Below are 17,319 nucleotides of genomic sequence, written 5' to 3' on the forward strand. Positions count from 1 at the left end.
AAGCGCATTAGTGCTCTATAGCCATGTTTATTTCAGAGTTGTTGACATCGCGTGAACTGCTAAGGTAACAAGTAATGCATAAACAACATAGTACGGGTTAACAGGGCTGTCTTTATGACTACCTAATTCGTGAGTAAAAAGAATTGTTCGCATATTTATTTTTTATTTAATTTCATCAAATATCTTATTGTATATTTAGAATTTAGAAAATATATATTTTCTATGATCACGAGTGAATTAAAATCGATATATGCCACCGAATCCAACAAATTTTCCTTTTATTTTATGCTTTTTTCACAGTTTATATACATTGTTAAAGAGTTTCACTAAAGAATTTCGCTGGAATAATGACGTCATTTCGTAAAAAAAGACGTCATTTCACTGTAAACAGTAAAAATTATCGATAATTTTCACTGATAATTTTCATTGTTTGAAACAGTGAAATTATCAGTTTTAATCCACTGATATTTTCCTATAAACCACCGGAAAGCATAAAATAAGAAATTATAATCTTAGTAAGATAGGTATTCGAAATTCAAACAATATTCATTTAATATGCTGGTGATTGCAAATTGTCATTATATTCAGTTCGCATTACCATTTTCGTCATGCTTTCTTTGCTTTCTGAACGTCAAAAAGGGCCATGTTGTTGTTATTTTGTCTAAGTTATCTCTATAAAATAAATAGGATGATAAAAAGTGAACACACATCTCGACCCGTGCGTTAAGACACACTCTTTATAAATAAGAATGGCTTGTGTTGATTTAAAACTTGCGAATAATTTTGAAAAATGAGTTGCGTCTTAAATTATGCAATAGCGAACAACTCAGTGCCGTCAGCGCTTTGATTATACTAAGTGGAGTTATTGTGTTAAGTTTAAATTAAATCTTCAATCAAAGGTTATTTCTTTTGTAAAACAATTCTGTCTCAAAAGACTCATTATCATTAAACGTCACAAACATCGTTTCCTACAAACTTTTACTTTTACAGAACAGCAAGGTATTTTAGAAGTTCATAGCTTGCTTGTATATTTTGTATAGCTAAAAAACAAATGCAACTTTCAGCAACATTTTCCTTTTCCTAATAAAGGTGTCTGATAAATTGATGTAACCTGGTTTGAACACTACGATGTGAGTTCATGGCGCAATATCAGATTACAATATTATCTGACCATTGTGTACACACCGGTCTTACTGACAATAACGTAGTGACGTCACCATCTATGTATAGAATGATTATCTGACATCAATCTCCTGGCAGAGTTGTCGCTCCATGCTCTCATATACAATCTCTGCCATTACAAGAAAATCCTACCAGAATTGGTTGGATTTTTTATAAAGTATTATATTTTGAAAAGTATTATCATTTTCTTTTGGATTTTGAAAATAGTGTATATGTTTAGGTTCATCATAAAAAATAATTTACCTTAATTTATAAAAGTAAAAATAACAACAGGAAAAATATTGTGCCACGTGGCTCGGCTATCATTACGTGGTCTGTTATTAAGGCAGGGATTTAATCCAGCTATGCTGGTTTCAGTATGTTGTCTGCGCGGAGGTTGATCTGACACGTGCAGGCTAGTTTATCTTAAATCAGCTTGTACTTTTGATTTCAATGCGGTTCATAGTTATTCAAATCTTGAAAGAGGACAATGAATTTAACTATGAATATGTTTTAAAGTGAAATCGTATTGTTATTTGTAATGACATATTTTATAAACAGTGAGAGGCATGTCAATATTTTCTGCTATAAGTTTAAACCCAGGTGTGAAATACACGTACGCAGATATTTAAGTTGGTAACACCTTGCAACAAAATGGCTACTAATTTTAGTTCTGTTAATCAAAGTTCAGATTTTTTGAATGACTATTGCTGTGATGCGTGTGAAGGTAAAAATATTCAGGAAATTGCAGAGTGGTTTTGTGAAACCTGTCTGAAGTATTTTTGTATGCAATGTAACCATCATCACAATCAGTTATATTCTTACCATACCACATACGGAAGAGGAGACATAAAAAAGTGGCCTCTCTTCAAGAAAATAGAGGACTTTCTCCAGAAATGTGATGTCCACAAAGACGAAAGGCTGAAAATGCTATGTCAGGACCATGATCAGCTGTGCTGTTCAAACTGTGCTTTTGTAAACCACAGGTATTTTAAGCAACTTCTCATGTATACTAGTCTTTTTTATTAGTAATCACAGGTTTAAAAACATAAGCACGTATATAAACTCTTATATGTCTATCAGTACGTGTTTAACTTAAACTTAGTTTCATTAAAACAGTTTAACAATTATAAAAATAAGCAATTTAATGTATGATGAAAGCAATTATGAAATGGACATACATCATAACAGACCTTATAGAACATATATGATTGAAATTTTAAAATGTCCACATACATCCTAAATGATCTTATAACAACCAGTTACATATCACAGAATTCACATTTTAGAATATCAAGAGATTCAAATATCATTGATATAAAAAAAAACTCAATGGTGTAACGTACTCAAAATCCAAGAATGGAAATCCTCTCGAAAAGGCTTTTTTTGTCAATATGATAGAGCGGTTTAATCATGTGACAACATAATTTACTGAGGAGTAAGTATTTAAATAAACATGACAGTTTGCGAATATTTTATGAGTGCTACTTAGTGTTTGACACTCACTATTCTGAGTAGGGAGTTCTTTGGACTCCTTTGCTCTGAAATTTAGGAGTCCAACCATACTTCCGGATATCAAAAATATGACACTTTTTATGTACCTTATTTTTTTGGGTTATAAATTGTTAAATTATCTTTCATGTTTGGTTTCAGATCGAAGTTCAAAGTGACTGCTGTTAAATATTTTTGTCATTTGTTATTTCAGATAACAAAATAATTTCACAAATGCCAGTGATATTTAAGTTAATTATTGTAAGTTTAAACAAAAAATACTATTTTCTATAATTCATTTATATATATATATATATATATATATATATATATATATATATATATATATTGGGTGTAAGAGCCCATTGCTTTATACATTTCCTCATACTATTTAACATAATATAACGAAGCAAACAAACTGCAACAAAACCCCTGAGACCCTGACATTATCCATTGATAGTGAAATGGGGTTATTTACGCACAACTGATTCACAGATGTTTCCATCTTTAGTGCCTTGGAACCGTAAAATGTGTATTGTGTCAACAATTTCGGGTATCGTGATGATTTTTGTAGTGATAAGAGACTGTTCAGCGAAAGCTAGTTTTTTATAGCAAAAATATCCGAGAAATAAAAACACCAAGATCGGTTGATTCATAGTTCGAGTGTTTCCCCTATTTCTTCTCGTAAATACTGCCACAAGGAACCAACATTTTGAATTGTTTTGTTTTGTCGATTTTTGTGTTGAAGCAGAATGCTTTGTGGCATATTTGTTAGATGTCATAAGTGCAGACACTCTGATCTCGCGAAATGGCATTATTTTTACTTGATTTGGAACGGACTTTTTTCGTGTTGTTAGTTTTGACCCCAGACAAATGATTTGAGAGAACTTATAGGACGAAAAGAGGAAAACAATTTTAAGTTACACACCAAATATCCAACCCCTGACCCTTGCCGTTTCAAATACGACGATTTATCGAAGTTTTCGATATTTAATGTACAAGTCTTTATAAATAATTTGAGTCCCGGACTGTTTAAGTCCACATGTAAATAAATGTCTTCATCCTTGGGCTCTGCTAGGTTTTACCCAACGGACGATTTTTAAACAAAACTTAATGGAGGACCACAATATAATGATACATGCCACAAACAAAACGTGTTGGTCTTGCGGTTTTAGAGAAGACATTTTTTAAGTGTTTGCTCCATACATATAGAGCAAGTAACCCTCAGGGAGTGGACAATTTTCACCACAGGCGATTATTATAAAAATTGTCAAACCTTCGGACGAACCGAACGATCAACAACAATGACTTTTACCTTAGGTCTTATTTTGGACCGGACAGAAAGCAAGTTTGAATTCCGTTGAAAAATAATGAGTAAAATGATGATTTGTAAAATATTTTACTTCTAGATTGTTCACAAAGTTTCACAACACCCACATAAGGACTTATATTTTTCAGTCGACCTCAACCGTTTTCAAACTCAGCAGATGTACCATTAGAAAAAGCGTTCTGAGCAAGTTTCATAAGGATTGTAAAAATATTTAACTTCCGGAATGTTAAGAAACTTTTCACATAATTTCACATAGCAAACTAGTAATTGAACGCAGTGTAGTAATTTATCCAATAGTCATTTAGACCAATCTTCTTACAAAGTTTCGTGAATATTGGAAACACATATAATCTCTAGAGTATTAACAATGTACATTTTGACAACGGGCAATGCAGGAACGATAATTAACAATCGGCAAAATGTCATCCCAAAACCTCACTGTCAGCAGGTGTGCTCATTCTATCTTATAAGGACTCTTGCTAGGTATTTCTGTGTAAGCTATGCCAGAGCACTATAAAAAGCGTTTTTATTCAACGATTTTTTTCAATAGACTGGGATCCTTTACGTTCAAAGTAGTTTGACAAAAACGGGTAAACATAATTTCTTTTTTTGTGCGCTTACATACATATAGGATCTGGCACGAGTTGTCAAATCATACCATATTTTATTAAACGAGTTTAGGAATTTTGTTAGTAAGCGAGGCTTTCCTGGACGAGTTTAATAAAATATGGTATGATATGACAACGAGTGTCAGATCTTTTTAATCACATGCTTTTAAATGAGCAAATTAAATAAATATTTGCGAAAACATAATGTTAAATCCCGAATGTTGTTTACATTTCGTGACGTCATTTTACGTTGCAACGTCATTTCAGCAAAATAACACAATGCGATTGGTCAATAGACGAACTCTGTGCCAATGAAAACGTTTAAAAATGTTGTATTACACATGTGTAATATCAAAAAATATGTAATGGTTGTATAATATGGGAAACAGGGTATAGCATGTGATAAAATATAAAATGGACAATAAATGTATTTTCATTATAATAATACATTAATTAGTACACGCAATGCATCTTCTGAAAACAAACTTGTTGACCAGAAATAGTTTTCATACGATAAAAGAAGAATACGTATTCACGTGCATAGTCACAATGATGGTATTGTTTTAGTTTTGTCTAAGCTTCCGGCATCACTTAGTTTTGAACTGACACTTCTCAGTATCAATAGACCAGCTGTCTATAATCTTCCTTGTTAAGAAGAATAACAATGCGGTAATGACTTGGTATTAAAAACTTCCTTCTGCAGTATGTACAAGGTGAATATAAAATTATTACAATTTTAATGTGACCATAAATAAATGCAACTAAAAGTTTTTATAAACAGTTTTCGACTAAGACTATTATTAGTAAATGTCCTTTGTGCAGGCATTCTGATTTTGCGAAACGAATAGGTAAACGAAGGGATTTTTTACAATTCAAAGATGATTTTGAAGGAGTCTAATGGACTCCCTTGACACAAAACAAGAAGTCCAAGTCTCATTCAATGAGTCTTGGACTACCGGACTCCCAATCGTGTCGGACACTGCTATTTTTACACTTTATAGTGTGCTCAAAAATTCTTTTGGCAAGATAATCAGTGCAGTTTTGTTAAAATAATTAAGCTCCCCCCCCCATCTAAGCCATCGTTACTATGTATGGTTTAAAATTTAAAAATCTGGCACACATTCACTTATTATTAAATGTAATCACACATGATCATCACGTTTAATTCAGTGCAGACAATCAGGACGACAACCCTTATGAGAATGACATTTCTCTTGGTTTTTACGAACCGAAAATAAACCAATTTTAATATTTACTATTAAATAAGTCCATTCAACAAGTATTGCATTTGAACTATGTGACAACAGTTGATACGTTTACACCTTTTCACGAAGTTTAGATATATATTTCCAATAAAATTTGGCATACTAACAACTGAAATCCATGTATCTTTTTTCAGACAGTGCACCAATGTGACTATCATTTCCGAAACAATAAAAAACTTTTCGACGGGCTTAAAACAGCTTGAAGAAAAGATTCAAGCTATTGTGACAGATTTGAAGAAGTTTGAAAGAAATCGAGAGGCTGGTATTCATTCTGTAGAGGAGTCATACAATGCTCGACTACAAGAAGTAAGCGATGCACGTCAGAGAATAAATGCTGCTCTAAATGATATAGAAAAGAATACCTTGACAGAATTGGATGAAATGAAGACGACACTGCAATCCTCTATGAAAAAGGATGTAGAAAAATGTAACAAGCTGAATGATGAACTTAAACAACTCGGTGACGCTGTACAAGACCTTGGTGGTAAAAATAAGGCGGAACTGGAATTTATAGCCAGCAAGAAAAGTCTGAGCAAGGTTCAGGAGTCTGAAGAATTTCTTAATAAAAAGACTGTCGTAATTGGTCTTTCATTTTCATTCGAACCCAACACAGACATTGAGCAGTACTTGTCCAAACAGGTGGGTCTGGGTAAGATTCTTCTTGCGGACCCAATTAATGTTTTTAGTTGTGTGCAAACCAATGAATATGATGTGAGCTTATCGAGTGATTCACACCATACCACGCAATATATCACAGGGATATGTGTTTTTGATAACGATACGATCATTATTGCTGACTACAATCTGAAAAAACTGAAGCTTGTGGACCAGCACTATAAAGTGATCAGCCACCTTGATGTGCCTCTTTCTGTCGGAGGCATGTGCCGAATCAGTACAAATAAAGTCGCAGTTACTGTGTGTGAGGATACAACAAATGGGATCCAATTGTGTTTTATAAACAATGGTCAGCTGTTGAAGGGTAATCAACTTCAGTTACAAGAGGAGTGCACTGGTATTGCCCATCATGCAGGCACTTTGTTTGTAACCTCCCGTAAAACTCTGTATCTGTACAACCTGTCTGGTGAACTTTTGCAAAAAATATATGAAGATACAACTTCAAATTACAGAGGTAAAACTTGCTAAAACGCATATACTAGCAATAATTTGATTTAGACATGTGTTTTTTTTCTGGATAGATAAAGCACGTTAAATGTTCGTAGTAAATGTCATATTAATGACACAGTTTAAATCACTTTACTTAATTAAAACATTGCTCGTAGTAGTAGCTCGTCTAGGTAATCTGTGATGATAAAACTTCAACTTGGTCGACAGATCTCAGCTTCCATGTAGGAATGACTTGACTAAGATAATGGAGTCCCTCTCTAGATAAACTGGGCTAAATGCATGTATTTAAAGTGCCATTCCATATTAGCCTGTGAAGTCCGCATTGGTTAATCAGTGACGACAATTTCCGCCTAAACTGGATTTTCGTTTAGGAAAGACTTCCTTCAAATGACATATCCCAATGATGCGGAAACTGTAGCCCTAATGAGCCTATGCAGACTGCACAAGCTAATCTGGGATGACACATTCAGCACATTCATCAAGCCCAGTTTTCAACGAACGAGACTCAATTTATTAACTGCAGTCCAGTTCATTTTGCTTTGGACAACCAAATCAAGTGTTGTATTTAGTTGACTATTTTATGCAGTCTTTATTGAATGTAAGCTTTGCCAGCCACGTGAATCATAAGTATTGAGATGACATTGTTTAATTACCCACTAAAAATGCGAGAACAAGTTTATTTCCTTAGTAAAGCTTTGTTAAGTATAGTAATTAATACTTAAATTGTGTTCGAATGAAAATATTTTTTGCATTGTTTTTGTTTTGACACTTTTAAGTTTTAACTAGAATCTTACACAACTCCAAATCATTGTTAGTTTGCCAATAAATTACAAAAGAAAAAAGAAAAGAAATCTTACAATACATGTAATACATGTAACATGTAATACATGTAACAGTGGTTTAGCATAAAAGACTTAAACATCTTATGGTTGTTAAGTTTGTCTTTCATTCATTAGTTAGTAAGTGTTTCGATCTATTTGTATCAGCAACAATGAAAGAACTGAAACTGTGACAAATTAGTTAAATAAGAAAATGCATCATTTACAACTGTTCAAGATATTGTGTAATTCATAGTATTAATATCGTTTGCACAGGCTTATCAGGGACAACCATTTCCGCTTGTATTGTATTTTTGTTTGAAAAAAGTATCTTGTTAGCGAAAGTACACTTTAGACAGAAACTATCGTTCCTGATTAGCCTGTGCTAATCCGGGAAGACACTTTACAGACATGCGTTTAGCCAACTTTTTAAAGACTGTGGCTCATTTGAAAAATATTTTCGCAGCTAGGGAACTTCTTACTGCTTGCAATACCCTCAAAACCATGTTAAAACTACATAACCTCCACAGCTCCAATCAAACTCTCATCATTCCTGCACGTCCGGTTGAAATGTCGGTCAAGCTTCCCACAGCAGATGGGATAGATTACAGCTCGAACCTGAAGCGTGTGTCGAATCTCCCCACCACTGTCACCCAAACCGAAATCTGGACTCCCATCCCCGCCCAACCATGTTAGCATTTTAGCGTTATCATAGAAGGTTTAAGATTGTGAAACGCACTCCATTGACTAAAATGTGTTGATTTCAAACTTGTTCTGTACTTAAAATAATTCAAATTGATTGCAGTACTAATCATTTTTACCCATTTAGTTCCCATGGTCTTAGTTATTGTCATTGAATAATGCAAACTGACCAAATGACTCTTGTTGGCTGTATAACTCAAATAGTTTCTAACTTGGTGGCAGTTTTTGTGGGTGCCTAATTTTAACCAAGTACGATGACAACCCAGATAGCCTAGAGCACTTCTGAATAATAATGACCTTGAACTATTTAAGGATATCCTTGACCATTATCATTGGATAAAATTAATGATACCAAAATATTTTTGACTACAGACGACTCCTCAGATGTCACTCTCTCAGGTAAGGAATGTGGTGTATGCCTTGATGCACCCTGTACCGTCGGACGGTTCCTCAGAAAATGTCATTCTTATAGGTAGGGAATGCGGTGTGTGCCTTTGTAAACCATGTACCGCAAGACGGCTCCTCAGAAGATGACACTTTCTTAGGAAGGGGATGTGGTGTGTGCCTTGATGCACCCTGTACTGCCAGAAAGCTCCTCAGAAGATTTCACTCTCTCAGGTAGGGAATGTGGTGTGTGCCTTGACGCACACTGTACCGCCAGACAGCTCCTCTGAAGATGTCACTCTCTCAGGTAGGGAATGTGGTGTGTGCCTTGATGCACCCTGTACCACCAAACAGCTCCTCAGAAGATGGGAACTCTCTCAGGTAGGGAATGTGCTGTGTGCCTTGATGCACCATGTACCACCAGACAGCTCCTCAGAAGATGTCACTCTCTCAGATAGGGAATGTGGTGTGTGCCTTGCTGCACCCTGTACCGCCAGACAGCTCCTCTGAAGAAGTCACTCTCTCAGGTAAAGTGTGGTTTGTGCCTTGATGCACCTTGTACCGTCAGACAGCTCCTCAGAAGATGTCACTCTCTCAGGTAGGGAATGTGGTGCAAGCCTTGATGCACCTTGTACCGCCAGACAGCTCCCCAGAGGATGTCACTTTCTCAGAAAGAGAAAGTGGTGTGTGCCTTGGTGCACCCTGTACCGCCAGACAGCTCCTCAGAAGATGTCACTCTCTCATGAAGGGAGTGTGGTGTGTGCCTTGGTGCATCATGTACCGCAAGACAGCTCTTCAGAAGCGGTCACCCTCTCAAATAGGAAATGTTGTGTGTGCCTTGGCGAACGTTGTTCCGCCTGACAGCTCCTCAGAATGGCACGATGCAAACATGCCATGTTTTTCGTACTCTGTCAGTAAAAAATTATCCCTCTCCTGCTCAAAAGCCTAGTGAAACTAGCTTATACAACCAGCATAAAACCTGCAAGTAACTAACAGGCTGTTCATGTTTTATGTTGTCTGCTGCTCATCAGAATCTGGATTGAAAATGACGCCAAGTAAACTTGAATCTAGTAAAAAAAGGTCTTTAATTTTATTTGATTTTTTTACTACAAATATGTCAAAATGCTAATCTAAGTGGTAAGGTGTTAAATTGAGATTTTAGATTTTGTTTACATACCTTTTGACACCAATGATAAGCTGAGTGGTAGTGGTTTTCAGCGCACTGACTGGATGGCAAAAGCACGGGTAACAGTAATGTAAATCATGTATAAAGGACTTTTGTTTAGTCAATAAAACAATAAAATAATCCGAAATAAACATCAAATCTCTTAAATAATAGCGCAAATAAATCATATTTTTAGTACCAATAAATTATTATTCATAAATATATTTTCGTCTTTATAAAAATACAATTAGTTATTTTAATAGCATCAGAGTAAACGTGATCGGAAGACTAAATACTGAAAATCCCACAAAACACAACAAATAAATAAACCGTTTTCTTTCTTATAGTAAGGCTTTTATAAATGATATTTCAAAAATAATGAAACATATATTTATTTGATCTCAATAATAAGTGGTGTGGATATTGTTATTGTTCATCAGTGATCGAATGTGTAAGAGGTGCATTTAATCAATTATAAAACAAAGCCCTAAAAAAGCGGAATACATAAAAAGTGTTAAATGTTAAATGTTATCATTTTCTTTTCCATTTAATGAATTTTCGTTTCGTTTCCATTGAATGACAATATTAATAATTTTAAGCATACACATGGAAAAAACCCAGCTGAATTGAACTGTCTTTGCATGTATATTGATTTTTTTTACTACGTGATAAGGATTGAAACATTTAACAACCAAGCATTTTATGATAAATAACACTATATATTTAATTTATTTTACGCAAGTGTTTTTGATTGCTTGTTTTCATGATGGTATTTCGTGCGCTGCTACAATGTTTACACGTAATTGCCGATTGTATATATGGCGGTAATCGTTAAAAACATTACAATTGTGTAACAGTACAATTGCACAAAATTTTTAATTTATAGTTACTAAACACTGTATATTATTATTAAACTGGCTAATATATATACACATGATCCTGCATTTCGGACTTATATCTTCATTTTTTTAATATGTTACATATTTCTTTAAAGCAACTGTTACGTATGTTGGCTTTATAATTTGGCTTAAAGGGCTGCTCAATATGCCAAGAGATGACATGGAGGTATAATAAATTGTGTTTAATGACCATACCATCATCTGCCACATGTGGTTTATGCAGGCACCCCAAGTATTGGTCCCTGGATTTATGACACCTTGTTTACTTTGTAACTGTTTGGACAGTATCCGATGATAACGAGATAATCGGTTTGTGATGAACAAAGATGCTATTATAAACACAGAAAAAAAAGATGAAATAAAACAGTGTCAAAATTGGTGTGAAAAAATAAATAAAAACAATTACATGTATCGAGAGAATTTATTTAATGTGTAACATGGTACGTTTTTACAGACATTATTTCATAAAATATATCTATAATGCCCTCTTGCAGGGTGCAGAAACTTGGCAAAAGGAGGGCTTGAACGGGAGGGCTTTCTTTGCGCGGCTGCATTTCAAATTTGCATTAATCCACTTTTAAACACATTCTTAATCGAAAACTGCCTATCCGAAGGTAAGGCCTCGTCATTTCGGATGACCGAGTGAGGGACCCGAGTGAGGCGTATGCAAAACACACTTATGAAATAATCGAATTATTTTGTCGATGTCGAATGAACAAGACATATTATTTGCAATGTTATTTTAATTTATTTTGGTATGTGTGATTTGTTTATGCAATAATAGCGAACATACACATTTTCTCGGACATTATCATCTGCGGGCGCTCTCAAAATCCGTTCCTGCCCGAGTGCTGCGGATTTTTCGAGCGCCCGCAGATGATCATGCCCTCGAAAATGTGTATTATCCCTATATTAAGGTTCAAATCAGAACTATATGTTGCGTACATAAAATCGATCTATTTGTTGTTTGTTTTCATCCTTAATTGTGTTTTTTCATTAAATTAAATTTTTTCTTAAATAATTGACATTTCTGAGAGTTTTTAATCGAAAATTATATGCTAAGCAGAGAGAACTTTGTTGTAACCACATCCCGAGCTCGTAGATTGTGTTCTACTCCCGAGTTCGCTTTTAGTAAAAACAAATAATAACAACAATATAAACGTTCCTAAAATGCATTTCCTTGCATGCTTATGTTTTATTCAGTTATAATTTATAAAATTATTTTTAATATAGTGCATGGTTATCAATAAAATCGATGATTATGTTCACCGTCTCTATATGTGCTTATATGAATTCCATCTCTTTTTGCCAACCAGTTGGCGGAGTCTAAACTTTGCAGGTGCGCGTGACGTCACGCGTTTACTCGTCTATTACGACGATCTATGGCAAGCGAAATGCACATTAATTCCTTAAACCACGGTTTAACAGTTAACTATATGGTTAAGATACTTTGAACCGGGTTCAAAGTGCCGTTTGCACATTAAATCCTTAAACCCGAGTTCAAAAGTTTGAACCGCAGTTCAACGTGTGTCTAAAAATAGATAAAATCTGTTATCTGAGACAACCAATTAGCGGAGCTTAAACCACAATTAGCTATATATAGAAGGTAAATGCCGCGATTCCATTGGTCCTCTCTTAACTATAGGGTTAAGAGACTTTAAACTGCGGTTAAAAGTCTTAAACGGCGGTTAAGAGGCGCGGAATGCACATTAATTATTTAACAGTTAATTATATAGTTAAGAAATTTTGAACCCGAGTTCAAAGTGCCGTTTGCACATTAATTCCTTAAACCCGAGTTCAAGAGTGTAAACTGCGGTTCAAAGTCTTAAACTGGGGTTAACAAGCGCGGAATGTACATTTATTATCTAACTGTTGAATATATACAGTAATAATACTAGTTGTTAATTTATGTTGTCGTTTTATTACCAAATCTATGGATGTAATCGCTAAATTAGCTCAATTTCTTAACCCAGAAGTGGATAGTTCCGATTTATTTACGGAACCACATACATTGATAAATATGAAAAAACACTAGTTTAATAATATAAATCCTTTATTAATCAAAATCATATGTTCAACCTCTCCTATACCACTTTACCATTGTAACGATTTGGAAACAGATCGGACTAAAACATCCGTATTAATAATAATAATCACAACAAATAAAAGCTTTATTTTCAAAACGTTACACAAAAAAGAAAAATGGAAAAATGACATGTCAACATTTTTTTATGACAATTTAACTTAACTAATACAAGAATAATGGTTATGCATTAATTAAAAATAATTTAACAAAGCGGGATGCTTAGAGTTCTTTATCGACGCACTACCACTCAATGAGGTCTATTAATGTATAAAGTTTCAAACTGATGCTATTAATACTTTTTAACGAGACAAACGACGGACAAGTGATCCCTATAAGAAAACATTGGGTAGAAAACAATATTAATGCACAGTATTCGATACAAAAGCATTTGTTCGTTAACAGAAAATACTATAAGTGTAACATAATTATACTATGTACAACAACCTCAAGGTAGACACAATGTAATACAAATTTGTAGTTAATTAAATAAATTAACTATAAAAATGAATCATAAACATAATAGTCTCGCGTTCTGAGAAAACTGGACATAATGCTGGTGCGTAAATTGTCATCCCAGATTAGCCTGTTCAGTCCGCACAGGCTAATAAGGGACGATAATTTCCGCTTTTATGGAATGTTTCGTTTAAATGATGTCTCTTCTTAGCGAAAATCCAGATAAGGCGGAAAGTGTCACTTTACGCACAAGCATTATGCCCATTTTTCTCAGAACACGCCACAATTATGCATGTTCAAAACCATTTCTAGCTACATTTTCCCACATTCTCTTTCACTATTGCTTTAACTTATATTTTTATGGGACCGTTTCATCAAAGATCGTACGACAATCTTAATTTATAACTTTAATTTAAAAACTAAAAATATACAAGCTGTTGATAAATAGCTCCGCAAGATATAAGCCATCGGTAAGAAAATGATGAAATAAATGATTTTACTTGAAATAAGCAAAAATATGCTTCGGTCTGTTAAAAAAATGTTTCTTTGAAATTCGTATCGTATTCTAAATTTGTCGTACGATGTTTGATGAAACGGGCCCATAAGAATATAAGTTAAAGCAAGAATTTGACAGTGATCTCAGCTATATCATACTCTTGGACACACTCAAATACTGTTTACAGAAAATACTATATTTGTAACATAATTATACTATGTCCAACAACCTCAAGGTAGACATAAGTGTAATACAAATTTGTAGTCAATGAAATTAACAAACTATAAAATGAATCATTAACATAATTGTGTCGCGTTCTGAGAAAACTGGTCATAATGCTGGTGCGTACATTGTTATCCCAGATTAGCCTGTGCAGTGTGTAAACTAGGAATAAATCGGCCTTTTTTGTGGAGATAAATAACGAAAAACACTTTTGTACAAAGTCTACATCTTAACGTGTATTTTTCGATCGTAATCACCTGCCATTTATTGACCTTTTTGCCATTCCATAAAGCATACACTTAAATTAAAAGTACGCTTTATGGAATGGCAAAAAGGTCAATAAATAATAATGCCGGTTTCACGGTCCTGAACAAGGGGTTTCCGCGCGTATATATGAAAAAAAACTGCATATTTTACAAATTGAGCTGTCTTTGCATGTACTTGTTTATTGAAATCTGTTTACTAGTGATAATGAGTGACAACAATCTAGCATTTAATGATACCATAAATCTATACTTTTAATTTATTTTACGCAAGTATTTTATATCCCTATTGTGATCAAACGTGATTGCTTGTTTTCGTGATATTTCGAACACTGCAGTAACGTACGATCTTTAAACGTAATAGCACAGGTTACATTTGCCAGTACCCGTTAAATACGTTATTATTATGTTAAAACTGGCTAGTATATATACTATAATACTATGTAGTTCATGTTCATCCATTTCGGAGAAATGTCTTTTTGTATGCCCCCGAAAGTGGGCATATAGTGATTGCACTGTCCGTCTGTCTTTCCGTTACACTTTGCGTTTAGGTTTCGAAAACTGTGAAAAAAGGGGCATATGCCATCCTATGGTGGCAAGCATTGTTTAAAAATGTTAAAATATTTTATTAAAGCAACTGTTTAGTTATTGTCTTTAAACTTTGGCTTAAATGTCTGCTCAATATGCCAAGAGATGACATGAAGGCATCATAAATTGTGTTTATTGACCTGCCACAATTAAATAAAAACAATTACATTTATCAAGAGGATTTATTTAATCTGTAACAAGGTAAGTTTTTACAGACATATAAAGGTTCAAATCAGTTAATACTACATGTTGATTACATAAAATCAATCTTTTTGTTGTTTGTTTTCGTCTTTATTTGTGTTCGTTCATTGAATTCAATTTATTCTGAAAGAATTTCCATTTCTGAATATTTTTTTGTTCTTAAAAATGGTCGCGAAGATGTGCCAAATAGAGATTGTTATGGTAACCGTATCACGATGCGGTTCATCAAATGCAAACAATAGCGAAATGGCCACTGTCTTGACGGCCAAAACTTGCGCATGTGAAAACCTGACGTCATTATCGGAATCTCCAAAACCTCCTATGATATTAATAAGTAATCAAAGTACTGGCAGTACTGATGTGACGATGCTTTTGAAGAGGATGGATATAAAACGTCAATTTAAGTTTATCTATATCACCACAATTGTGTATGTTGATACGAACATTTGGGTACGATAACAAATTTGGGTACGAAAATTTTGGGTACGAAAAAAATTTGGTACGAAAAAAAGTTGCGTACGAAACATTTTTGGTACGAAAAAAAGTTTAGGGGTACGGGGAAGTAGTACCCGTGGGTATCTTGACCCATTGAGCGAAACTGGGAGGCGGGTCACATTCTTGTTAATTAAGTATGGCAATACATTCATGATGATTCTCGAAAGTAGGTATGAGCACATAGCCGGACCATGTGAGCTCAATCGTATGAGCACTTGACTATCCGAGTTCGCCCACGAACATATGGATAAGTTAACTAATAGCGAAATGACCTTATACATGTATATGCTGAAATCTAACAATCGAACGAAATATCAAACATGGTATGTACACTTAGGTGGTTGTGTAATTTCTGTTAAAATATCGTATTCAATATGTAAATTTTAAATGATTGTGCCCGCACTTGAGTTTGTTGCCTTGTTTGAGTCTATACGCGCCTAGGCTGCACCCAGTGTGTGTATTTGTGTTTTTCCAAGGTAATGAGTTATCTCCGCGCTGAGGCTGCATAATGTTGGGACCCGGAGTGCGTCCAGCACTCCTACCTAATAAGATTAGATTGACGACAGTTGGGACGAATTTTGAATGATAGCTGCAATTTCCAGCTATTTGTTTTGTACTGAAATACTTTTAAATTTTTTATATGGTCAAATGCTGCGGGGGGGGGGGAATGAGATTTTCCGGAAAAAAAACAACTGTCAGGAATGGTGACCACAAAACATACAAAATATAACATTGCGCCGGGAGCGGGAATCGAACAGGTGTCGTAAAGGTGAAAGAACGAACGTCCTTACCACTGCGCTAGCGGGACGGACAATCTCGCAAAGCAATGTTGTTTTATCTATATATATCATAGCAGTGCAGCGTTTACAATTTGCAGGTTCGAAATCGTTCGCATTCTTTAGTTTTGTGATCACGTAAAAAGTTAATTTTACATGTTTTTATTCGCAATTTATTTACTAAATCGAGAACAAATATCAAACAAAATAGAGAAAATATATAGTTATTTCATTGGTCCATAAAAATAAAATGGATGTAAAATTACTTATTTGAAATTAACGTTCTGATACACTTATTGAATCTGTTTCCCCAGGATATGCTGTTCTATTAATATTTACCTTTATCAACACGAACGACAACTCTGCTAGGAGAATGTTATCAATGAAAATCAACGAGCAATCTCCTACGCAGTGGCGAATGCCAAGGGAAGTAACTGAAAAATCGAGTTATCTTAATCGGACTGGCTCGGTCTTTTACATAGGTCGCCATTGTGAAGATTTTTTTTACTGGTTATCAAACCTTGGACGCTGCTGTTCCAGCATCGTCAAAAACATCATTTTGAATGAAAAAAAAATCAAATTATAGCGAAAAATCAATTATTACTATTTTCACTATCAAATATTCAACTCAAAATGACCCGAATATAGGGTGCATCGCTTTGAACAGCTATTACTTCATCAAGTGTGAAGCGATTTCCATGAACTCGGTCTTATTAAACGCAGAAATAAGCGATCCTGTAATGGCTGAATCAGTGTACCATGACATTCGCGCTGTAAACAAATAATATTTG

General features: G+C 34.4%; 1 protein-coding gene across 1 annotated transcript in view; it reads left to right on the forward strand.

Moving 5' to 3' along the window:
• The first annotated feature begins 1,507 nt into the window (after positions 1-1,507).
• Positions 1,508-17,319, forward strand: part of LOC127854455 (phosphatidylinositol 3,4,5-trisphosphate 5-phosphatase 2-like) — a 55,506-nt gene continuing 39,694 nt past the window's right edge. Inside the window, exons 1-2 of the mRNA XM_052389499.1 lie at positions 1,508-2,147; positions 5,990-6,984. Of these exons, the coding sequence (XP_052245459.1) occupies positions 1,816-2,147; positions 5,990-6,984 (1,327 nt within the window). The 5' untranslated portion in view covers positions 1,508-1,815. The remainder of the gene's footprint in view (positions 2,148-5,989; positions 6,985-17,319) is intronic.

The sequence above is a fragment of the Dreissena polymorpha genome, chromosome 13, assembly GCF_020536995.1.
Source record: "Dreissena polymorpha isolate Duluth1 chromosome 13, UMN_Dpol_1.0, whole genome shotgun sequence".
NCBI lineage: Eukaryota > Metazoa > Mollusca > Bivalvia > Myida > Dreissenidae > Dreissena > Dreissena polymorpha.